A 21,754-nucleotide genomic window follows, 5' to 3' on the forward strand; every position below is an offset into this window, starting at 1 on the left:
TTACAAAGAGAACCTCTTCTAAGATGTTCTCCCCTTGGAGCTGTCCCAGTATACCTGAAGAATCAAACATACCGATTCCAATATTATCTGAAACTTCAGAGGAAAAGATGCCTGATCATAGAATCTCAATTTCCTCTTCTATAAAAAAAAAGGAAACTCTTTCAAATGTATTTCCTTTGGACTCTAAATTATTTGAGAAAAGACTATCAATTAATATCCCTCGTTACAACATTGGGTCTTTGAGTCAGAGAGGTGGCTCTGTTCTGATACCTTCCAATGAACAATCAACTTTGAGAAAGAATACTAATGAATCTACAAGTGCAGCACAGTATGGTACTGAAAAGCCTAAAAGTGATGACCAGAGCTCCCCTGTGGGGTGCAAGATAAAGAGGAAAGTCAAGATGAAGTCTAAAAGAAGGAAGTAGCTTTCCCTCACCTTCTACATTAAGGAAACTGTTTATCTTTCGCAAGAGGACAGTCTTCCTGTCAATTCAAACTGTATAACCGATAACCCCTGACTCTAATTCCATTTCTTAGGACATAATAAGCCAGGCAATAAGACACAAAACATAGTTTGGAAAATGTCTAAGACCTTGAAACAGTGAACTATTGCCAGTTAATAAACTACAGTTCCCTCTACTTCCACATAAAAGTATCTTTTTGTTGAACTTAAATTGCTACCGTTTATGAACCAATAAAAAAGAAAGCCAAGAAAAAACCTGAAGAGTTCAACATTTAAATGCATACACAGTAACTGAAAATATTTACCGGAGAAGACAAAGTAACTAGAATACATCCTTTGACGAGGACCCAGAAGGTGATATCTTTTGGAATAAAATGAATATGATTTTATAGATAGCAAGCAGCATGACTTTACTTGTACACAAGATAAAAAAGAGACGTGATACAGCCAGTATACTAGTTATTAAAAATGTGCTTTTAAAATTCAAAAAGCAAAAACAGAAGAAAAACCTAATTAACAAAGACCAAATATTTAGCAAGTGAAGTCAACATTTACAAGAGAAGGAGGACCTGTGAAGTTCTCAAGAACCAAAGCAGTTATGGTTTTACCCGTGACATTAACCAAGACAGGAGCTTGTCACCGGTTATCACAGTATCCGGTATGTGTTGGTGTGCATGAGCGCATGCCACAGCACGGGGTGTGTGTGTGCGTCTGTGTACATGTGACATGCATGTATGCACATGTACTGGAGTGGTAGAGGGGAGAGGCAATCTGCGATGCATCTCCCCCTCCTCCTTTCTTCTCCCCACCACCCCCATACAATCTTTCCAAGCTGTGGTGGTATTCGACTTTTTTTTTAACTGGTGGCATTCAGCTCTTTTTTTTTGTCATGTGTCTGTTGGGCTTTTTTTCTTTGTTTTAAACAAGTTTGTTCAGAAAGTTACTGTACTATCAAACCCATACACAGTATAACGGTTTACGGTATATTCAAACAGTTCTAAAATCACCACCACAGCTTCAGAATAGCTTCATCACCCTATGAAGAAACTTTGTATACATTAGCAGTCACTGCAGGCTCCCACTTTTCACCTTGTGGGAAGACAAAAACAGTGAGTTACAGTTGTTGTTGTTAACTGACCCATTACTTTCTGGAACAATGTACTTCCGGGTTGAAAATGTTCTCCTTTACTCATTTCTTTCCCAAAACACGGAGGCTCGTAATATAGCCTCATTAAACTCTTGGACTTTTTGTTTTGTAAGCTGCTGCCATTATTATTATATGACTTATAAAATAATTCTGAGAATATATTCCAAGGCAGTTCTATACTCTGACTTTTATTTTTATTTTTTTTAATTGTTTTGTGTACCCAGCACCCAATGACTTTTACTTTAAATCATACATTCTTAGGACTTAAAGATTCTAGTTATTTTACCTACTATTTTAACATACCTTAGAATTTATTGTTTATACCTATTAATTTGTTTTAATGTCTTTTTATGTTTTTATTGTATTTATTTTGCATTACAAAAAAGATAAAAGTTAAAGCAAGTGTTTACTGAAAATTGAAAATAATTTGTTTTCATCATCACATTACTTATCCCATATTGTTATAAAAAGTTTTAAAGCAAGTAGTATTTACTGAATTTATGAAATAATTTGTTTTCATTATTATATTAGTTATCCTGCATTGTTACAAAAAGGATTTGAAGCAAATAATGTTTACTGAAAATAGAAAATAATTTCTTTTTATTATTATATTAACCCCACATTGTTATAAAAAATACTTAAAGCATGTAATATCTGCTGAAATTAGAAAATAATTTTTCATTATTATTTATCATGCATTGTTACAAAGATTTGAAGCAAGTGAGTTACTGAACTTAGAAAATGAGTTGTTTTCATTATAGTATTTATCCTGCATTGTTACAAAAAAGATTTAAAGCATAAGTAGTATTTACTGAAAACAGACAATAAATAAAAGATAGTGACTAAGATTATAAGACCCCAGGGTACTCTTATGTTTTTCATTCCTGCATATATTTTTTTGAGAAAAATACTTAGAAAAGAAAGAGTTTGTGTGGACAAATGTGGCATTTGAGAATAACCACCTGACTTTACTTTCAGATCCAGAAGACATGTAGTTTTATGAAAACCCACTGGTTATAGTCTATAGTATAAAATCTAATGTAAAGAGGAACTGGTAATACTAGTAAATAATATTATTACACTCCAAGGAGGTGAAAAGAGCCTGAAAAAGAAGCTGCCACCACGCTGATGACACCATGCAGCAGCACTACAGAAGCGACAGTGGCATTTTCTACTTTCGAAGAACCCTTCCTGTCTTTTTGTTTGCTTGTTTTTCCAAATCCTGGGTCAAATAAAAGCTAAAGTGTTCAATGTAACTTCTGGTTGTTATTTTTTTTTTCTGTTTACACTGGTCATTTGCATTATATGCTCTGCATGAAAAAAAATGTTTAGCAGTTCTAAAACTATTGCCTCATTTTAGAAATGAAATTTTAAATTAAAAAATTATTTCAGAATCAGGCCCTGGCTGGCTGGCTCAGTGGTAGAGCGTCGGCCTGGCGTGCAGAGGTCCCGGGTTCAATTCCCGGCCAGGGCAAACAGGAGAAGCGCCCATCTGCTTCTCCACCCCTCCCCCTCTCCTTCCTCTCTGTCTCTCTCTTCCCCTCCTGCAGCCGAGGCTCCATTGGAGCAAAGATGGCCCGGGCGCTGGGGATGGCTCCTTGGCCTCTGCCCCAGGCGCTAGAGTGGCTCTGGTCGCAACAGAGCGACGCCCTGGAGGGGCAGAGCCTCGCCCCCTGGTGGGCAGAGCCTCGCCCCTGGTGGGCGTGCCGGGTAGATCCCGGTCGGGTGCATGCAGGAGTCTGTCTGACTGTCTCTCCCCGTTTCCAGCTTCAGAAAAATACAAAAAAAAAAAAAAATTTTAGAATCAAACATCCATGTCTGAACTGAACTTATTTTAACTTAAAATACAGGAACGTTTTTAAGGTCACTGTCTTCATTCAAAGATCTGTTTCAATTGAGCATGTGCTCTAGGTAATGGTCTCACAGTTGCTGCATGAGACTGTGAGCCTGTGAGAACAGATGTCTAGTATTGTCTCGGCTTAATATGCTGGTAGCTCACCTTCAGAAATCATTTTTACTATATATAGGTAGCACATCAAAAGGCTTCTGATTTCATACTGATCCAATCGATTATACTGGGATACGCTGCTCCTCGAAGAACTCTGCCGGGTCTATAATATAAAGACAAATTTTGTGAATAGTACTGGCACTATAGTTTCCATAGCCTTTAACTCCATAACTATTTTTTTTAACTCCATAACTATTTTTATCATTAGTCTTGTTTGGGAAAATTCTAAGCATAAATCCAAATTTCATATCACACTTAGAAGGTAAATGGGTTGATTCTTTGTTGCCACCACACCTTATAGCCACAAATGCTGTCAGTGTTTAATTCTCATAGATCTGGTGTTTTAGTAGTAAAACTTAAAGAATCATATGTGGCCATTCCAGTAAAAATAGCTTTTACATTGAGGAGGAACTTAACTAAGGTACATGGAAGTATAAGAGACATTGTAAACTCTTTAAATCTCTCCTTGGAGGGGAGGGAGATGGGGGGCTGGGTGAAAAGGTGAAGGGATTAAGCAAAGGAAAAAAAAACCTCATAGTCACAGACAACAGTGTGGGGATTACAAGAGAAAAGGGGGTGGGGGAGGTAAAAGAGGGTAAAGGGGGATAAATGGTCATGGGAACATTACTTGGGTAGTGAACACAGTGCAATTTACATGTTATATCAGCGGTAGTCAACCTGGTCTCTACCGCCCACTAGTGCGTGTTCCAGCTTTCATGGTGGGTGGTAGCGGAGCAACCAAAGTATAAATGAAAAGATAGATTTAACTATAGTAAATTGTTTTATAAAGACTTATTCTGCCAAACTTAGCGAAAATCCGACATGAAGTACTTGGTAAGTAATTATTATTATATGCTTTAACTTGCTGTAACTCTGCTTTATAAATTTTATAAAGTAAAGTTACTTCCCTACTTTATAAATCACCATTACTGTGGAACCAGTGGGTGGTTAGAAAATTTTACTACTAATAGATACAAAAGTGGGCAAAAGGTATAAATGGTTGAATACCCTTGTGTTATATAGTATTTATGGAATTGTACATCTGAAACCTGTATAATTTTATTAATGCCAACCGAATAAATTCAAAAAAAAATAAAGAATGAATAAATACATCTCTTCTCAGAGTTTATTAAGAAGATCCAAAGTCCAAATTTTAGGTCAGAAAATTTATCTTATAAAAGGCTAATGATATTACAAGATAATTACAATAAGGAGGGCCCTGTAATACCTCCAAAATTAGAGCTTCTACAAGTAGTGATGCTCTCATCATTAATTACTTTTGTTAAAGTATCAGTTGTTAAGCATGACAAGATCTAGCCTATTTGGAGATTTATATGAATAGAATAATCTAAACTATTTACTCATTAAAAATCAATCCTTTCAGTTGAGCTAAACTGGGCTAGGGATACACATTTAGTAAAGTAGGATTTACTGAGAAAGAACTTTAAATTGGAGTAATACATCTAGGTTCTGAATGCTTGCTAGTTGGGCGACTATTAGGAAGTCATTTACCCTCTTTACCCTTTTTTGCCTTATCTGTAACAGTGCCTGTTGTCATAACCCTAAATGGTGCGAAATAGGAACCTCTGTGAATACGTCCCTATTTATCAAAGGGCTCAAGGAAGTCCAGTCCAGAGGTTCTCAAGGGGTGTTCCCAACCAGCAGCAGAAGCATTGTCTGGGAACTAAGCAATACAAATTCTCAAGCCCCATCCAAGACCAACTAAATTGGAAAGTCTGGGGTTGAGGCCCCGCCTCCTATCTCATCAAGCCCCAGGGGGTTCTGCTGTGCCCTGGGAGCACTGTGACAGAGGGGCGGAAGCGGGCTGGAATGAGAAAACCTGGGTTCAGGTCTGGTCCTGACAGAGCTGTGTGACTTCTAAATCACAATCTCAGCTTCCGTTTGTAAACAGAAAGTTGAAATTTATTATCTTCACAGACTGTTCAAACTCGAATTTTATATGATTCTAGGATTTTACATAGCAGAATGACAAGCCTGTACTGGTCTAATGTGCAGTTTCTCTGACTCAAGGCCGGCATATCCCATAAACTTGAATGTTAGGCTTGAAAAAATGAGATGGAAGAGTTGGAGAATATATTATGATGAAGTAATACCGGGATGCCGAGATCTTCAATTTGGGGACCTAATTCTTTTTTCCTCTCAAGTTAATGCAATTAATCTATTATAAAAGAATGAAAAGCTGAATTAATCCTGCCAGGAAGTAATCCATTTTAAGTGACAAGGTACATTACGTATTTTAAACTTGAACCTTCCCTCTCTAGAACAGGATACAGTACAGTGTGCTAGGGGTTAAAGAAGATATTTTGAACTCAAACTCTTTAAGCCGCTATAAACAGTTTAAGATATCAAAGTAGCAGCTGCCAGGACAGGAAGCAAGAACTTAAATATCCAAAAATTATGGGATGCTTTTTACAAATCCAGGATGGTACTATGGGAGAGTAGAGAGCTGATTATTTACACAAAAAGAGACTGCTGTAGCCCAACACACTCCTAGGGTCATCCTATGTATCAGTTCTTACATTCTCTCCAGTACTGCCCGGATCTGGGAACCCTGGTGCTCCTTCTGGGATGAGGCAACCTCTGGAGTCTTCCCTCTTAATTCCATTGTGAAAAGACCCATAAGCTGGAAAAGACAATCCAAGTCCTTGTGAACAACAGGAGGAATTGTCCAAAATATAACTTAAAATAATTACTGAGCTTAAGTTAAGATATTATTTTAGGGATTAACTCTTGGCCATCTAAAATTCTGAAGTTTCTATATTATATCAAAACACATACAATGGCAAATAAAATGTAAGCAATTTTTTTTGGTACTTCTTGAAATATTTTACTATGTATGAAACTACAAGAAATTCCAGCCCTGGCTGGTTGGCTCAGTGGTAGAGCGTCGGCCTGGCGTGCGGGAGTCCTGGGTTTGATTCCCGGCCAGGGCACACAGGAGAAGCACCCATCTGCTTCTCCACCTCCCACCTCCTTCCTCTCTGTCTCTCTCTTTCCCTCCCGCAGCTGAGGTTCCATTGGAGCCAAGTTTGCCCGAGCCCCGAAGATGGGCAGAGCATCGCCCCCTGGTGGGCGTGCCGGGTGGATCCCGGTTGGGCGCATGCAGGAGTCTGTCTGACTGCCTCCCTGTTTCCAACTTAAGAAAAATACAAAAAAAAAAAAAAAAAAAAAAAGGAAAAGAAATTCCTTGAAAGTCATCACATAAACCCACGCAATTTGAGAGCGAATTTTACAGACAAGGAAATAAAGGGCTCAGAAAAGGGACGTGTTTTGTCCAAGACTGGAAACAGATAAGCAGATTGGATGCCAGCGTTCTCATTATCCTGTACTTTCTTAACGGTATACTGAGCTCCACTTTTAATTAGCTCAGCTGAGAAAACCTAAACGAAGAAATGTGGCTGCATGTGTAGTCAGACTTTAACTAATCTTTAGTAGAGACCCTGCAATACATAGTTTTTATGTGAAATATTTCAAAAAAAATAAAGAAGGACAAGGTACATTTCTAAACAGTTATGCAGTGTATAATCTTTAAAGGACTTAATTACCAGTGTCTTTGTCAGTGCTCAGACTCCCTCTGTTTGTAGGTGAAGTGAAGCCACATGCAAATTCATCCCTGGATGCCTGTAAGTAATGTGATATCTCTGTCATTTAAATAAATTTGCACACTAGCGTAAGAAATTGGATTAATAAAATAAAATGATACCCTGATTTTACACAAAGCTCAATCAGATCTAATCAGATAGATCTAAATCAGATATCTAAATCAGATATCAGTACTGGCATTTAGGTGACAAATCTTTTACAAAATGGGTACTAAGATACTGTTATAACCATGACCCCTGGGGCTAAGGGACAGAACTCTAGATGGCTGATAAAGGCCACAACTGATAGAGTCTGGTTAAATTCTACTTTTTGGAACCAGGGACAATGCTAGAAGGAGGGGTGTGACCAGAAGCCCTAGACGAACTTGAGCTGCTAAAGAAAAAACTGGGTAAAGTAAAATACTTCCAAATATCACTGTCAAATGTTGCAGCGTAAACAGATGCATGAGCTACTGTACTGTGTTTGTGAAGAAAGTCCAGCCTGGGCCCTGGCCAGCTGGCTCAGCGGTAGAGCGTCGGCCTGGCGTGCGGGGAACCCAGGTTCGATTCCCGGCCAGGGCACATAGGAGAAGCGCCCATTTGCTTCTCCACCCCAACCCCTCCTTCCTCTCTGTCTCTCTCTTCCCCTCCCACAGCCAAGGCTCCATTGGAGCAAAGATGGCCCGGGCGCTGGGGATGGCTCCTTGGCCTCTGCCCCAGGCGCTAGAGTGGCTCTGGTAGCAGCAGAGCGACGCCCCAGAGGGGCAGAGCATCGCCCCCTGGTGGGCAGAGCATCACCCCTGGTGGGCGTGCCAGGTGGATCCCGGTCGGGCGCATGCGGGAGTCTGTCTGATTGTCTCTCCCCGTTTCCAGCTTCAGAAAAAAGAAAAAAGAAAAAAAGTCCAGCCTGACACCCAAGTAGGTGATATAATCAGGAGCTACAGGCAATCAATCAGGCCACCAGGGAGGCCTAGAAGCAACTTTCTGGAGAACTCAGGGCAGGCTTGACAAATCCAGACTGGGAGATTTCAAAAGGAAGCTGTAAAGAACCCAGTCTATCCCCCATCCGACAATGTGACATGGCTACTGTGAGTGTTTTAAGGTGATCTAGAGCCATGCCATGGAGTATGGGTGGGGTGGGGGTTAATAGTCCCACTGAGCAGACTAAAATGTATACAGTTCTAAGCACCATATTTTAATAGGATGATTGATAAATTGGAGCATATCCGGAAGAGTATAACCAGAATGGAAAGAGTTTGGAACAACACGTGATGAAGTAGAGATAGTTGGTCTGGAGGAACACTGAGGAGGCACACATAAGAGGTACCATGTGGAGATGGGAATAAATTGTTCTGTATACTACCTCTAGAAGGCAAAACTAGGATAAGTGAACAGAAAACCATTTAGGTCTAATGTGAGAAGGAAAGTTTTGATTATTATAATGACAAAAGGTGTTTGGCCAAATGGGAGACTGATCCCCTCCGAAGTTCCTTTCAACTGAAAGACTCACAGGGGAGAGAAAGGCACAGAGCAATTGTGATGAGCTAAAAGTGACTCACCAAGAAGTGCTAAAAGGCCTGACAGGCGGTGGCGCAGTGGATAGAGCATCGACCTGTGATGCTGAGGACCCAGGTTTGAAACCCCGATGTTGCCGACATGAGCATGGGATCACCCTCATGGTCCCAAGGTCACTGGCTCAGTTTGAGCCCTTTACCCTGGTCAAGGCATGTATGAGGCGCGACCAACAAGAAAACCCCAGCTGGATTGAAACAATTACAAGTTGATGCTTCTCATCTCTTTCCTCCCCCACTCCCTTCCTGTTCTCTCTCTCTCTCTCTCTCTCTCTCTCTCTCCCTCCCTCCCTCCCTCCCTCCCTCCCTCTCTCTCTCTTTCTAAAAAAAACTGAAAGGAAGCTGTCAAGGGAGGTGAGAAGCAAAGGAATACAGTATAATCCCTGCTGCCTAACATTTTGGAGGTGAAGAATATTTTGTTCTATTTTCAACTTGAATAAACATAGAACAACAGCAAATCTTAAAACACTGGGTACAAAGGATTTTTGGTGTTCTCTTGAACTTTGTTACTTAAAGTGTGGTCCTTGGACTAGAAGCAGTCAAAAGTTTGTTAGAAGTGCATCCTCTCAAGGTCCACCTGGGCCTGCTGAATTAGAATCTTCATTTTAACAAATTCCTCTAGTGATTCATATGCACACAGAAGAGAAACACTGCTATAGGAAAAAAGTGTAAATGTAAAAATGAGAGTAAAAAGCGAACCATTTAGCTCGAGCCATACAGCATATGAACCAGATTCCAAATACAGTCAATAAAACGAGATAAAATGCCAACAGAAACACATCACTACTCACAGAATTAGACATGGCTGCACAAGAATACAAGGTATCTCGACCTGCTAATCGCTGTATATTTTCCAAAAGCAGTCCAACAAATGGGAGGTACAACTGTGCTATTTTGGCTTGTTGGTTCTGAAAAATAATTATCAGAAGGTAAGCTTGTAGATAGAACAATTTCACTTACATGTGGAATCTAAACAACAAAATAAACGGATTAAAAAAACCTAGAAAAAAACTAATAGATGCAGAGAATAAACGGACCTTTGCCAGACTGGATGGGTAGGGGGGAAGGATGAAAATGGTGAAGGGATTAAGAAGTATACGTTGCTGGTTATAAAAGAGTCACGAGGATGTAAATTTAGTACAGCATAGGAAATAGAGTCAATAATATCGTAATAACTATGTACAGTGCCAGGTGGGTGCCAGACTTATCAGGCTGATCACTTCGTAAGGTATATAGATATCTAATCACTATGTTGTATACATGAAACTAATATAATATTGTATATCAACTATAATTGAAAAATAATTTTTAAAAAAGCTTAACAGATGTAAAATATGTATATACAGTGTGTCCGTAAAGTCATGGTGCACTTTTGACCCATCACAGGAAAGCAACAAAAGACGACAGAAATGTGAAATCTGTACCAAATAAAAGGAAAACCCTCCCAGTTTCTGTAGGATGATGTGGCAGCATGTGTGCATGCACAGATGATGACGTAACACCATGTATACAGCGGAGCAGCCCACGGCCATGCCAGTCGAGATGTGGATGGTACAGAGGAAAGTTCAGTGTGTTCTGTGGCTCACTAAATTCGAATCCGTGACCAAACTGCAACGTGAATATCGGCGCATTTATAACAAAACACCACCACATAGGAATAACATTACTCGGTGGAATAAGCAGTTGAAGGAAACCGGCAGTTTGGTGGAGAAACCCCATTCTGGTAGGCCATCAGTCAGTGACGAGTCTGTAGACACTATATGGGATAGCTACCTAAGGAGCCCTAAAAAATCTGTGCGTGAGCCCACATCGAACTGCACTTAATAGGTATGAAAGTGGGAGAGTTTTCCTTTTATTTGGTGCAGATTTCACTTTCTATCGTCTTTTGTTGCTTTCCTGTGACCGGTCAAAAGTGCACCATGACTTTATGGACTCACTGTATATACATATATTATAAATAAAGTTTGCTCCGTCTCTCAGTTTGAAGACTAAAAATAGGCTAATATCCATAACAAATCAGTGAAGCGTGAGTCTATTTATACTTATAGTCTCAAAACTAGTTACCAGAGAACAGTGTTGGTATTTGGAATTATACATAATATGGCATCAAATCACATGCTTCAGACACAACTACATAACATAAAAGGCAAAAGTTTATTTTTAAATAACCATTAACCTATAAAGCAGATCATATTACTCCTATTCTTTAACTCTAGTGAGGGCTGAATTTCGTGAGAGCAGGGACCATGCCTGTCCTAGTCACTGTTTCATCCCCAGTACCCGGGCACATAGCATATGGCCAATATATATTAGCTGAACAAATGAATGGGAAAAGTAAAAAAAAAACAAACAAAAAAAACCCCCACAATCAGTTGCTGTATTCATTCAAGAAACATTTTCTTTTTGCTTTGATTAAAGCTTCAATTAGCCCTGGCTGCTAGTTTGGTTGGTTGGAGCACAGTCCCAATGCACCAAGGTTGAAGGTTCAATCCCCAGTCAGGGCACACACAGGGGATTACTATTAATAATTTTTTAAAGCTGCAATTAAAATAATGTGATCTTGGCCCCATAAATCAATTATAATTCTTGGGAGATTGATATATTTATAAATATATAAATATAGCAGGCAAGCCACAAAAGTCTTAACTAATACAGTAGCTCTTATACAAATTCATTTATTGTTTTTCTCAGCTCCAGACATTCCTCACCAGATATGTACATACACTCAAACCAGCAACAGCAGGGGCTTTCATGGGACAAGAGTCACATTCCATATTTTGGGACTTTAGGAGGCTTGTCTGGAGATTTAGCTAAGACCTCTAGGACCCAACGGTCAACCTAGAGAATACTGATCAACAGTATGTCATCTTGCTTTAGTTTGCACTTATTCTTGATTTTGAAAAAATCATTCACATGAATTGGCCATCTTTACTTCTTTTGTGAATTTCAGGAACCCTTCTTAACAGACTTGTAATTTCTAACCATGTCAATGATAGTCTCTTATCACTAGGGGATTCTGTTTCAGTCGGTCTGGGCTGGGTCGTGGGAATCCAGCCCAGAGGATGCTGATGTTGGTGCAGAGAGGTTTGAAAACACTAACCTAGTGCTTCTTACTGCTCAAGGCAGGAATGGCTGCTACCTGTGCATCCCTGACAAATGGTTAGTTTTTCAATTTCTCCTTCAATACTCCTAACCTTTCACACGTTCTGTTAGAAAGGTGCTTTAGCTCAGTGGTCCCCACCCCCAGGGCCACGGACCGGTACCGGTCGGTGGGCCATTTGGTACCGGTCCGCAGAGAAAGAATAAATAACTGACATTATTTGTTTTATTTATGTTTAAGTCTGAACGATGTTTTATTTTTAAAAAATGACCAGATTTTACAGGTCATTACATCCGTCTAAGACTCACTCTTGACGCTTGTCTCGGTCACGTGATACATTTATCCGTCCCACCCTAAAGGCCGGTCCCTGAAAATATTTTCTGACATTAAACCGGCCCGTGGCCCAAAAAAGGTTGGGGACCACTGCTTTAGCTGATTTGTTCCTTGAAGCTTCTACCTGCTAAGAGTAGCTCTGCCCTTTGGAACCACAAAGAATAAGCGTACTTCCACTTCCACATGGCAACACTTGAAATAGTTGAAGACAAGTTACCATGAATCGTCTTAATTCCCTCTTCACAAAGCTAAGCAGCCCTTATTACTTTCCTTTATTCCTTACATCGCTTTGGTTTCCAGATTTATCATCATCGTGATCACCCTTTGTGGCAGACCTCTAATATTTCAGTGTTCCACTTAATTAAGAGGCAATACAGTCTAGTGGTTAAGAGCACAAATTTTGGATTTTAAAAACACATGAATTCCAGCTCTCCTGTTATTAGTTACTTGATTGTGATCAAGTCACTTAACCACACTTTTCTCTTTGGTAAAATGGGGATGATAATAATTAATTCATGTGCGGTATATAATGTGGTGTCTGGCCCATCGAAAGTCTTCAATAATTTTTAGCTGCAGTATATTAATATTATAGCATCTAAATGGGAGCCCGTTTAAGTTCTCATAGTGAGTGATCACTAAGGAAGGAGATGCTACACATCTTTCAGATATAATGGTACAGTATGCAGATTATTTTAAATGTGGTAAATTTACCTTCAGGATGTATTGTTAAGTGAAAAAAGAAAAATGCCTAATGGTTTCTATTATACAGGGAGGGACAAAAATAGGTTTATAGTTACTCATAAGAAAAATATTAAAATTTATAAATAATACAAGAATAAACTGTGTTTTGCATACTCACAACCATATAAACTTAACTGTGCCTCACCCTGAATATATGTATATTACATATAGGCTCGTGCATATATAAATTAGAAGTACATATAAGAAACTGATAACTGTAACTGCTTCTGGAGAAATGAATCAGGATACAGAGGTAAGACATGTGAGAGAAGCATTTTATTTTCATTTTCTTTACCATGTGCATGGATTACTCTTCAAAAAACAAAAAATGATTTGCCCATAGCCCAAGTAGACATTGGACATTCTTGTTCTGGGCAGGAAAGATGTCTCATGGCAATCATAACAGTCAGGAGACCTCCCAAAGCAGTTTATGAGTAACATAATAGGGACCAGTGACACCCAAATTTCATTATAGGAGGGGCTGAGGAGTGGCAAGGTAGCTGGAACCGTGAGGGGGCGCCTAGGGGATCTAGTCTCAAAGCAGCCTTTCCATCGGAAGCATTATTCCTTTATTAACATTTATTTATTTATTGACTGCCCCCACCCCGGTTATTTATTTATTTATTTAAAGAAGCAGGAAGAGAGAGCAACAAGAACATCAAGCTGCTCCGGTATGTGTCCCGAGGAATCAAACCGACAACCTCCAGGCTCTGGGACGATGCTCCAACCAACCAAGCTATCCAGCCAGGGCTTGCATTTTTTTTCCTTGACTGTCTCTTTATTTAAGGTCACTTTGGGGGACATGATAGAAAGTATGGGTGCTTCATGTTCCTTTCTCTGCCCCCATTTTGGTATTATCATTTGTATTTGACAGATGGCCTCTTATTCAGGCCATCTGTGAATTCTTTGGGTGAAACAGAGAAAGGAATTGAAGCTTTGTTTAACCAGGCCCATGAAGCAAAGTTCCTTTGGGAAAGAATCTTGTATTCATTAATACCTGTCGAAAGCTTTTGAACAAAGAGGAAAGGACTTTAGAAGTCACTGAAAGGGTAATGAGATTGTCATTTCAATCTTTACCATAGTCTAAAACCTCCAACACTCAAGCAGGCATAATGTTTAATGTATTTACAGAAAATACCTGTGTTTGTATAGATATATTACTTACAGAATTTTTAAAAGTAATAAAGTCCAAATCTGTGATATAAAATATAGACTGTCCCCAACTTATGATGGTTCAACATACAATTTTTTAAACTGAAAGTGATATGCATAATAAATTACATGAGATATTCAACACTTGGTTATAAAATAGGCTTTGTGCTTGATGATTCTACACAACAGTAGGGTAGTTTAAGTGTTGTGAGCACATTAAGGTAGGTTTGGCTAAGCTATAATGTTCAGTAAGGGATGTATTAAATGCTATTTCAACTTACGATATTTTCAGTTTACAATGGGTTTATCAGCATGTAACCCCATCAGAAGTCAAGAAGCATCTGTATTTAAAATCCCAACTTTAGGCCTGATTGGTGGTGGCACAGTGGATAAAGTGTCGAATCAGAACGCTGAGGTCAACATTTCAAAACCCTAAGGTTGCTGGCTCTGAGTGTGGCTGGTCAGTGTGGGTTTCTGATTTGAGCCGGGAATCACGCACATGATCTCAAAGCTTGCCAGCTTAAGCCCAGAAGTCACTGGCTTGAGCAAGAGAACACTGGCTCTCCTCGTCAAGGGACATACAAAAAGCAATCAATGTGCAACTAAAAGTGATAGGGACTACAAGCTGAGGCTTCTCGCTCTCTCTCAAAAAAAAAAAAGTTTAAAATTTCATCTCTAGGTAAGGCACTAGTGAAATCCCTTTTCCTTCACTTTCATCTGAAAGGTGGGAGGGGTAGGGGAGTATAACTTCCTGCTTCAAGGACAGGAAGTTCATTTTGTGCTTTTCCCATGAATCCTTTGAAATCACAGCTGAAGACATTTTCCTTCACATTGTGTAAGATCCTTTTCCCCACTACTAGGCATGAGTAGCAGTTAACTAGAACCCAGTGCTAACCAGCATTTTTAAAGGTTTGGCTAAGCTTGGTTGGAATGAATTACCTTTAAGATATATTTTAATTTAGATATAGTATACCAGTTAATTTGTGTTAAGTCAATATCAGCATTCACCAAAAAAGGGGCATATAACAGAGCAAACCACACTAAGTGGGGGAAGATTATCGTAGTGACAATGTGGCAGACCATTGCAAATTGCAGTAGGTAATAAATAATATCTTAGAGCCAAGGAGTTTAAATCTACTTTATAAGAGAATCACATAAAGAAAACTAACAAAATTTGTATGTGAAAAAATTGTAATTGAAGAAATACAACTGGATATATCACTGGCAGGCATTTTCTGTTTATTAAGGACAAATGGGGATACTGAAGAAAAAGAATAAAATTATATCCATGCTTTCCAAAGTGAGCTTATAATAATAAGTAATATAATTTAATTTATATTTAAATTTGAATGTAAAAACAAAGGAACAAATTATTATTTATAAAACAATATTATGTTACCTTGAGCCATCTGATAGCAGGTAAGTTAGGTTATTCTAAATCCATATATATAGTTTGCTGTACAGTTTTTCAAGCCCATAGGATTTAATGTTAATAAGATCTGAATATGCTATGTTAAAGATGCAGCAAATAGCAATGACAGCTGTGGTCTTCAAACAGACCCATGTGTAATGTATGGCTGGTCTACAGCCACATGCACACTTATTCAGGAAGAAGAAAAATGTCCTATTACATATATTTGACATATTTATCATGTCTTTTTTTTTCTTAAGTGAGAGGAAGGAATATAGATTCCCACAAGCACTCGGATGGAGATTCACCTGGCAACCCCCAATGGGGGCTAATGCTCACAAACAAGCTATTTTTAGCATCTGAGGCTGATATACTGGGACCACGTGAGCTTTCCTCAGTGCCCAGGACCTATGCTCCAACTAATGGAGCCACTAGCTGCAGGAGGGAAAGAGGGAGAGAAGGAGGGGAGAAGCAGATGGCCGCTTCTCACGTGTGCCCTGACTGGAATCAGACCCAGGACGTCCATGCCTGGCAGATTCTCTTTCCACTGAGTAAACCAGCCAAGGCCTTATCATGTCTTATTATTAATTACTAAGTAATCAAAAATATATTATTTATTGATATAAATTATGGTATATATTTGAAAGAGTACACAGGGCTACAACAGCATAAGATTTTTTAATTGAAAAATCATAATTATCCACTTGTCTGTAGATGGGTACTTGGACGATTTCTAGATCTTGGTTACTGTAAATAATGCTACAATGAATATAAGGGTGAATATACTCTTTTAAATTAGTGTTTTAGAACCCCGACTGGTTAGTTCAGTAGATTAAGAGCAGTTCAGAACAGTAGGTTAAGAGCCTCATCTGGAAACAAGGATGCTGGTTCGATCTCCAGTCAGGGCACACATGGGAAGTAACCAATGAATGCACGACTGAGTGGAGCAATGAATAAATGTTTCCCTTCCCCCTCCCCCTCTCTCCCTTCCTCTCTCTATCTCTCTAACAATGAATCAATAAATAAAACCTTGGAAGGATAGTTCACTTGGCAGGAGCATTGTCCCAGCATGGAGGTTGCCAGTTCTACTCCCCAGGGAACATCCAGGAACAGCTTGATGTTCCTGTCTGTGTGTCTGTCTGTCTGTCTGTCTCTCTCTCCAAAATTTATATATATATATATATAATATATATATATTATATATATATATATAATTTAAAAACATTAGTGCTTCTGGGTGAACTCACAATATAGTGTACAGGAATGCATTGTGGAATTGGGCACCTTGAACCTATATAATTATGTTAACTAGTGTCACCCTAATTAACTCAATTAAAATGCTATCATTCTGATAAAAATCATAATTTGTTTATGTAAAAATCATCAAGTAGTTATCTTGTTCTTAAAAATAATATGAGAGCCCTGGCTGGTTGGCTCAATGGTAGAGCGTCGGCCTGGCATGCAGAGGTCCCGGGTTCGATTCCCGGCCAGGGCACACAGGGGAAGTGCCCATCTGCTTCTCCACCCCTCCCCCTCTCCTTCTTCTCTGTCTCTCTCTTCCCCTCCCGCAGCCAAGGCTCCATTGGAGCAAAGATGGCCCGGGCGCTGGGGTGGCTCTGGTCGCAGCGGAGCAAAGCCCTGGAGGGGCAGAGCATCGCCCCCTGGTGGGCAGCGCGTTGCCCCCTGGTGGGCGTGCCGGGTGGATCCTGGTCGGTCACATGCGGGAGTCTGTCTGTCTGACTGTCTCTCCCCATTTCTAGCTTCAGAAAAATACAAAAAATAAAATAATAATATGAGAAACAAGTGCATTTTGTTTTCTTTGTTTCTTTTTTTTAGTAATACTTTGTATATTCAGGTAAGGCAAATACACATTGTTTGTTTTTTACAGAGACAGAGAGAGAGTCAGAGAGGGACACACAGACAGGAACAGAGAGATGAGAAGTATCAATCATCAGTTTTTTGTTGCAACACCTTAGTTGTTCACTGATTGCTTTCTCATATGTGCCTTGACCGTGGGACTACAGCAGACAGAGTAACCCCTTGCTTGAGCCAGTGACCTTGGGTCCAAGCTGGTGAGCTTTTTGCTCAAACCAGATGAGCCCGCACTCAAGCTGGCAACCTCAGGGTCTTGAACCTGGGTCCTCTGCATCCCAGTCCAACGCTCTATCCATTGAGCCACCGCCTGGTCAGGCCACATTGTTTTTTATATTGTAAAAATATCCTGCTGAGCTTCCACAAGATAATTAATATTTTTTCATTGAGGTGTCCATCATTTATATGTGAAATTATCCTAAGTAGCTATCAATATACTCATCTGGCTTGACCAGGCGGTGGTGCAGTGGATAGAGCGTCAGACTAGAATGTGGAAGACCCAGGTTCGAGACCCTGGGGTCGCCAGCTTGAGCGCAGGCTCATCTGGTTTGAGCAAAAAGTTCACGAGCTTGGACCCAAGGTCACTGGCTCAAGCAAGGGGTTACTCCGTCTGCTGTAGTCGCACGGTCAAGGCACATATGAGAAAGCAATCAGTGAACAACTAAGGTGTTGCAACAAAAAACTAATGATGCTTCTCATCTCTCTCCGTTCCTGTCTGTCTGTCCCTATCTATTCTTCTCTCTTACTCTCTCTGTCTCTGTAACACTCATCTGGGTATAAATAGTATAGTAAACACAGAGACCCAGTCTGTTAAGAAAAGCAGAGTATCTGCCAGTGAAGAGAACGGAAGCCAGAAGCATTGGGAAGCCACTCGTGAGGTGCAGACTTGAAATCATATAATTTGATGCTGAAACAGAGTGTATGGATGGAGTGCATGGGAACAACTGATTGGATTAAAAAGAAAATCAATAAAAACAATACCTAAATCTACCAGCTGGTTTAGTCAATATGGCCAACCCAGTAGTCCAGATAAATATTTCAGCAAATGAAATGATTGATAGGTGTCATGCCCTTCATCAGAGTAGAACTCATGTGCGAACCCAGGTGTCCAAGGAGTGCTTTAGAAAGTCTTACTTCATGGACCATTTCAACATGTCAGATCAGCATGTCAGGAATCCCACCTGATACTCTATTTGCAGGTTCTACTGGCAAGTTCCAATGTGGGAACAGCAAGTTAGATTTTATTTCTTTTTGTCATATAACTCTACAGTAAACTATACTGGAATATACAGAGGAACTTCTTCTACATCTTTCTAGATGTGTTTAATAAAGGTTGGTTTATAATAACTTTTGAGGCATGTATACTAGTGAATAGTGTTTTATGCGTCATCGTTGTTATTGCCAACTAATAGCATTACATGGTTTAGGGGTGACTCATATTTGGATGTGAGAGTGGTAGTTGGGGCCATGTGTTGATGTCCTGGGGAACAGAATCAATCTACAGTGGTGCTGCCATTTGTGAGGGAAGATATTTATTTCATCAGCCCCAGGGATAAAAGAAAAATGACTTGGGTGTTGAGGAGGAAATGGAACATCTATCAAATGTAGTAAAGAAATTTCACAGGCCTAAAGAAACTATTAAAAGGGAGAATGAAATAGATTTATATAATAAAACAAAATCCTACTTCTGATAAAACACAAATCATCTTGAATTTCTGAATAATCAGTAGAATTCAAAGTGACTTTTTGTAACCCCAATAAACTCAATAAAAATTAAAAATAAAAAAGTTACTATTTTCAGTTAGAAGCTCATTCTTACTTAATATTCTATCAGAATCCTTACTTTTGGGAAAAGCAGGGCAAAATATGGCCAAAGGGAGAAATCAGTGTTTTTCTTCATCAGTTACCTAAATATGATTTTTAAAACCTAACCACTTAAAATAAAAATAAAACTAATTTGTAAAACTAAGTTCATTGATGCTCGTATTATGTTACTTACTGAAAACTGCATCTTTAATGTAAAATCTTAGCAGAAATTTACTAATATGACACTGATGATTATATAGACACCCTTACCTTGTGCTGGTATCTAGTATCAAATGCATGTTTTATCAAAAGATTCTTTACGACAGAGATAGCTGTATATCTGATCTCATAATTGTCTTGGAGAGCAATGGAGGTTTCCCTCAGAAGTAGACCAACCAAGAAGTGATGCTTGCAATACTCATCTGATAAACTGTATTCAAGATTTGAATCTGCAGTACAATGAAATTTAAAACCCATTCGTTAAAATATTCAAAGTTATTTTAATATTAAAATACTGTATTTATTATTTAGTAATGTTTGATCATGCTAGCAAGAGCTATATTCTTTTATTATTGATGAATTGGAACAATTATTGCATCATGTAGAATGAGCATGCAAAATTTCACAAGACAGGAACACTCATAGTTAGGCCTAGATGATAGCCGCAGTGACCATTTCTGTGGGCAGGACGGTCTCTCCGTTTTCCTCCCTAGATTCTTTTTAACTCTCGGAAATCTTAGGTTAGAAACTAGAATGAAAGATACCATATTTGGCAATATCTTAACATGTTTTTATATTATCTGAAGAGATTGAGTTAGAACTACAAGTTGAGTAACTCTATACAATGATACTTGACTTAGATTTACTATCTATTTATCCTTATAAATTAGGAAAAGGAAGAGAAACCAAGCAATTGAATCAGTCTAACAGTACTAACTACTGCTGTTCTAGTAAATGTACATATTGACCTGAATACAATGATGTATGAGAACAATTAGAAAAGCAGCCTCATCTCTAATTCATCATCACGCAAATACAAATCTTTTATTTCATAAAATCAACACTTTGAACTATGTCTTTCACTCCCTTTTAAATCCTCAATCCGTTTTCAATCCCAGCTGCTAATACCCTGGTTGGGACTTGCCTTTTAACTTCTCAAGCAGGGATTGTGATCAAGTTTAGTAATTTCTAGAGTAGATTTCTACCATGTTTCCTCTAGCCTATGCTTTACCTTAGTTAGGCTGTAAAGCTGAGGGATATTCCTTCTATTTGTCTCTTGGCCTCTTTAGCACTTAAGATAATGCTATACATTCAGTTAGGAGTTAATAAATGCTGAGAGTAGTCAGATCTAATCAAAATCTGATTATCTGTCAACCCTTCTTTTCCTCGACTTCCTCATAGCTATTAATCAATACTGGGAGAAGTATGGGAGCTATACAAGCTCAAAATCTAGTAAGGGAGTGGCTGAGTGTTTTTCCTCCATTTTCACTGGCTGTAATTCAACTACTAAATCCACTGCTCAGCAGCTACCCCTAGAAACCAAGGCAGCCAAGTTTCCTCCTGCCGTTGGTCATGCTCCACATCACTTTCTACACACAAGGGCCAGTAGTGACTAACCTGGCGACCATATATGGGTAGATTTTGCAATGGTAAATTTTTCACTTCAGTGACTTAAATAAATCTAATCCGATTGAGTTCATCTACACCTTCAAAACTCTGTCCAGGCCGTCATGACACAGTCAGAGAGAAGCAAGGCAAGCATGGGAGATGACACACACTTCAAGACAGCTGCCCTCTAGCCCCCATGCTGGCTTGAACTGAAACTCGTTTTCTGAGGATGGTGTTTTAAAGTTGATTCCTCTAGCAATCAACCCTCAAGCTTATTTTAAAAGCAAACACATACACCACCTCCTACATTTCCTGGGTACATTAACTAAAGCCTCCTCTTGGCCAGGGAGGATTTGAAAAGCAAACAAAGCCCCCGTCCATTTTAGCCATTCATCAAATCAATTGTTTTTAAAGAAAGCAAACTCCTTTAGAGTGAACCGAGTTAAACCTACCTACTGAAGTCAAACGGTCCACCGCAAATGAAAAAAAATCTAATTAATATATGAAAAGAAAAGGGACAAATAAAAAACAGTAACATAAGAATAGTGCTACACAACAAAGCATTCAATAAAACTAGCAATGGCACAACTTTAATAAATACACATTACTATTTTATTCTGCCTTTGTACATTTCTTTTGATGCTCCTTTCAGCAGAAATGCATTTATATGGTTTTCTTAATTCAGTTGTATGTAAGAGTCCAAACACTATTACACAGAGCAAGTATCTAACATCTGCGTTTAAACAAAAATCTATGTAACTCACCGGATTTCTTCATAATATAAATACATATACTACCACACTGACACTATGAAGGAAATAAAGAATACCATTAACAAACCTACTTCAATTAATAACAATTCTGAGGTTACCTTTAAATTGACTAGTTTAACTAGAAAACATATTATACTAACACTAGCAAAAAAAGAAAAAGGAAACTA

The 21,754-nt window shown here is 38.9% G+C and overlaps 1 protein-coding gene across 2 annotated transcripts in view; it reads right to left on the reverse strand.

Annotated features, from left to right (window-relative positions):
* DOCK11 (dedicator of cytokinesis 11) overlaps window positions 1–21,754 on the reverse strand; it is a 233,465-nt gene that overhangs the window by 73,861 nt on the left and 137,850 nt on the right. Inside the window, exons 31-36 of one of the 2 annotated variants that reach the window (XM_066249155.1) lie at window positions 21,267–21,305; window positions 19,477–19,655; window positions 9,583–9,699; window positions 7,185–7,260; window positions 6,159–6,262; window positions 3,610–3,721 (exon numbers count right to left, since the gene is read on the reverse strand). In XM_066249155.1, the coding sequence (XP_066105252.1) occupies window positions 3,610–3,721; window positions 6,159–6,262; window positions 7,185–7,260; window positions 9,583–9,699; window positions 19,477–19,655; window positions 21,267–21,305 (627 nt within the window). The remainder of the gene's footprint in view (window positions 1–3,609; window positions 3,722–6,158; window positions 6,263–7,184; window positions 7,261–9,582; window positions 9,700–19,476; window positions 19,656–21,266; window positions 21,306–21,754) is intronic. The other variant, XM_066249156.1, reaches the window with a different exon arrangement.

The sequence above is a fragment of the Saccopteryx bilineata genome, chromosome X (assembly GCF_036850765.1).
Source record: "Saccopteryx bilineata isolate mSacBil1 chromosome X, mSacBil1_pri_phased_curated, whole genome shotgun sequence".
Lineage (NCBI taxonomy): Eukaryota > Metazoa > Chordata > Mammalia > Chiroptera > Emballonuridae > Saccopteryx > Saccopteryx bilineata.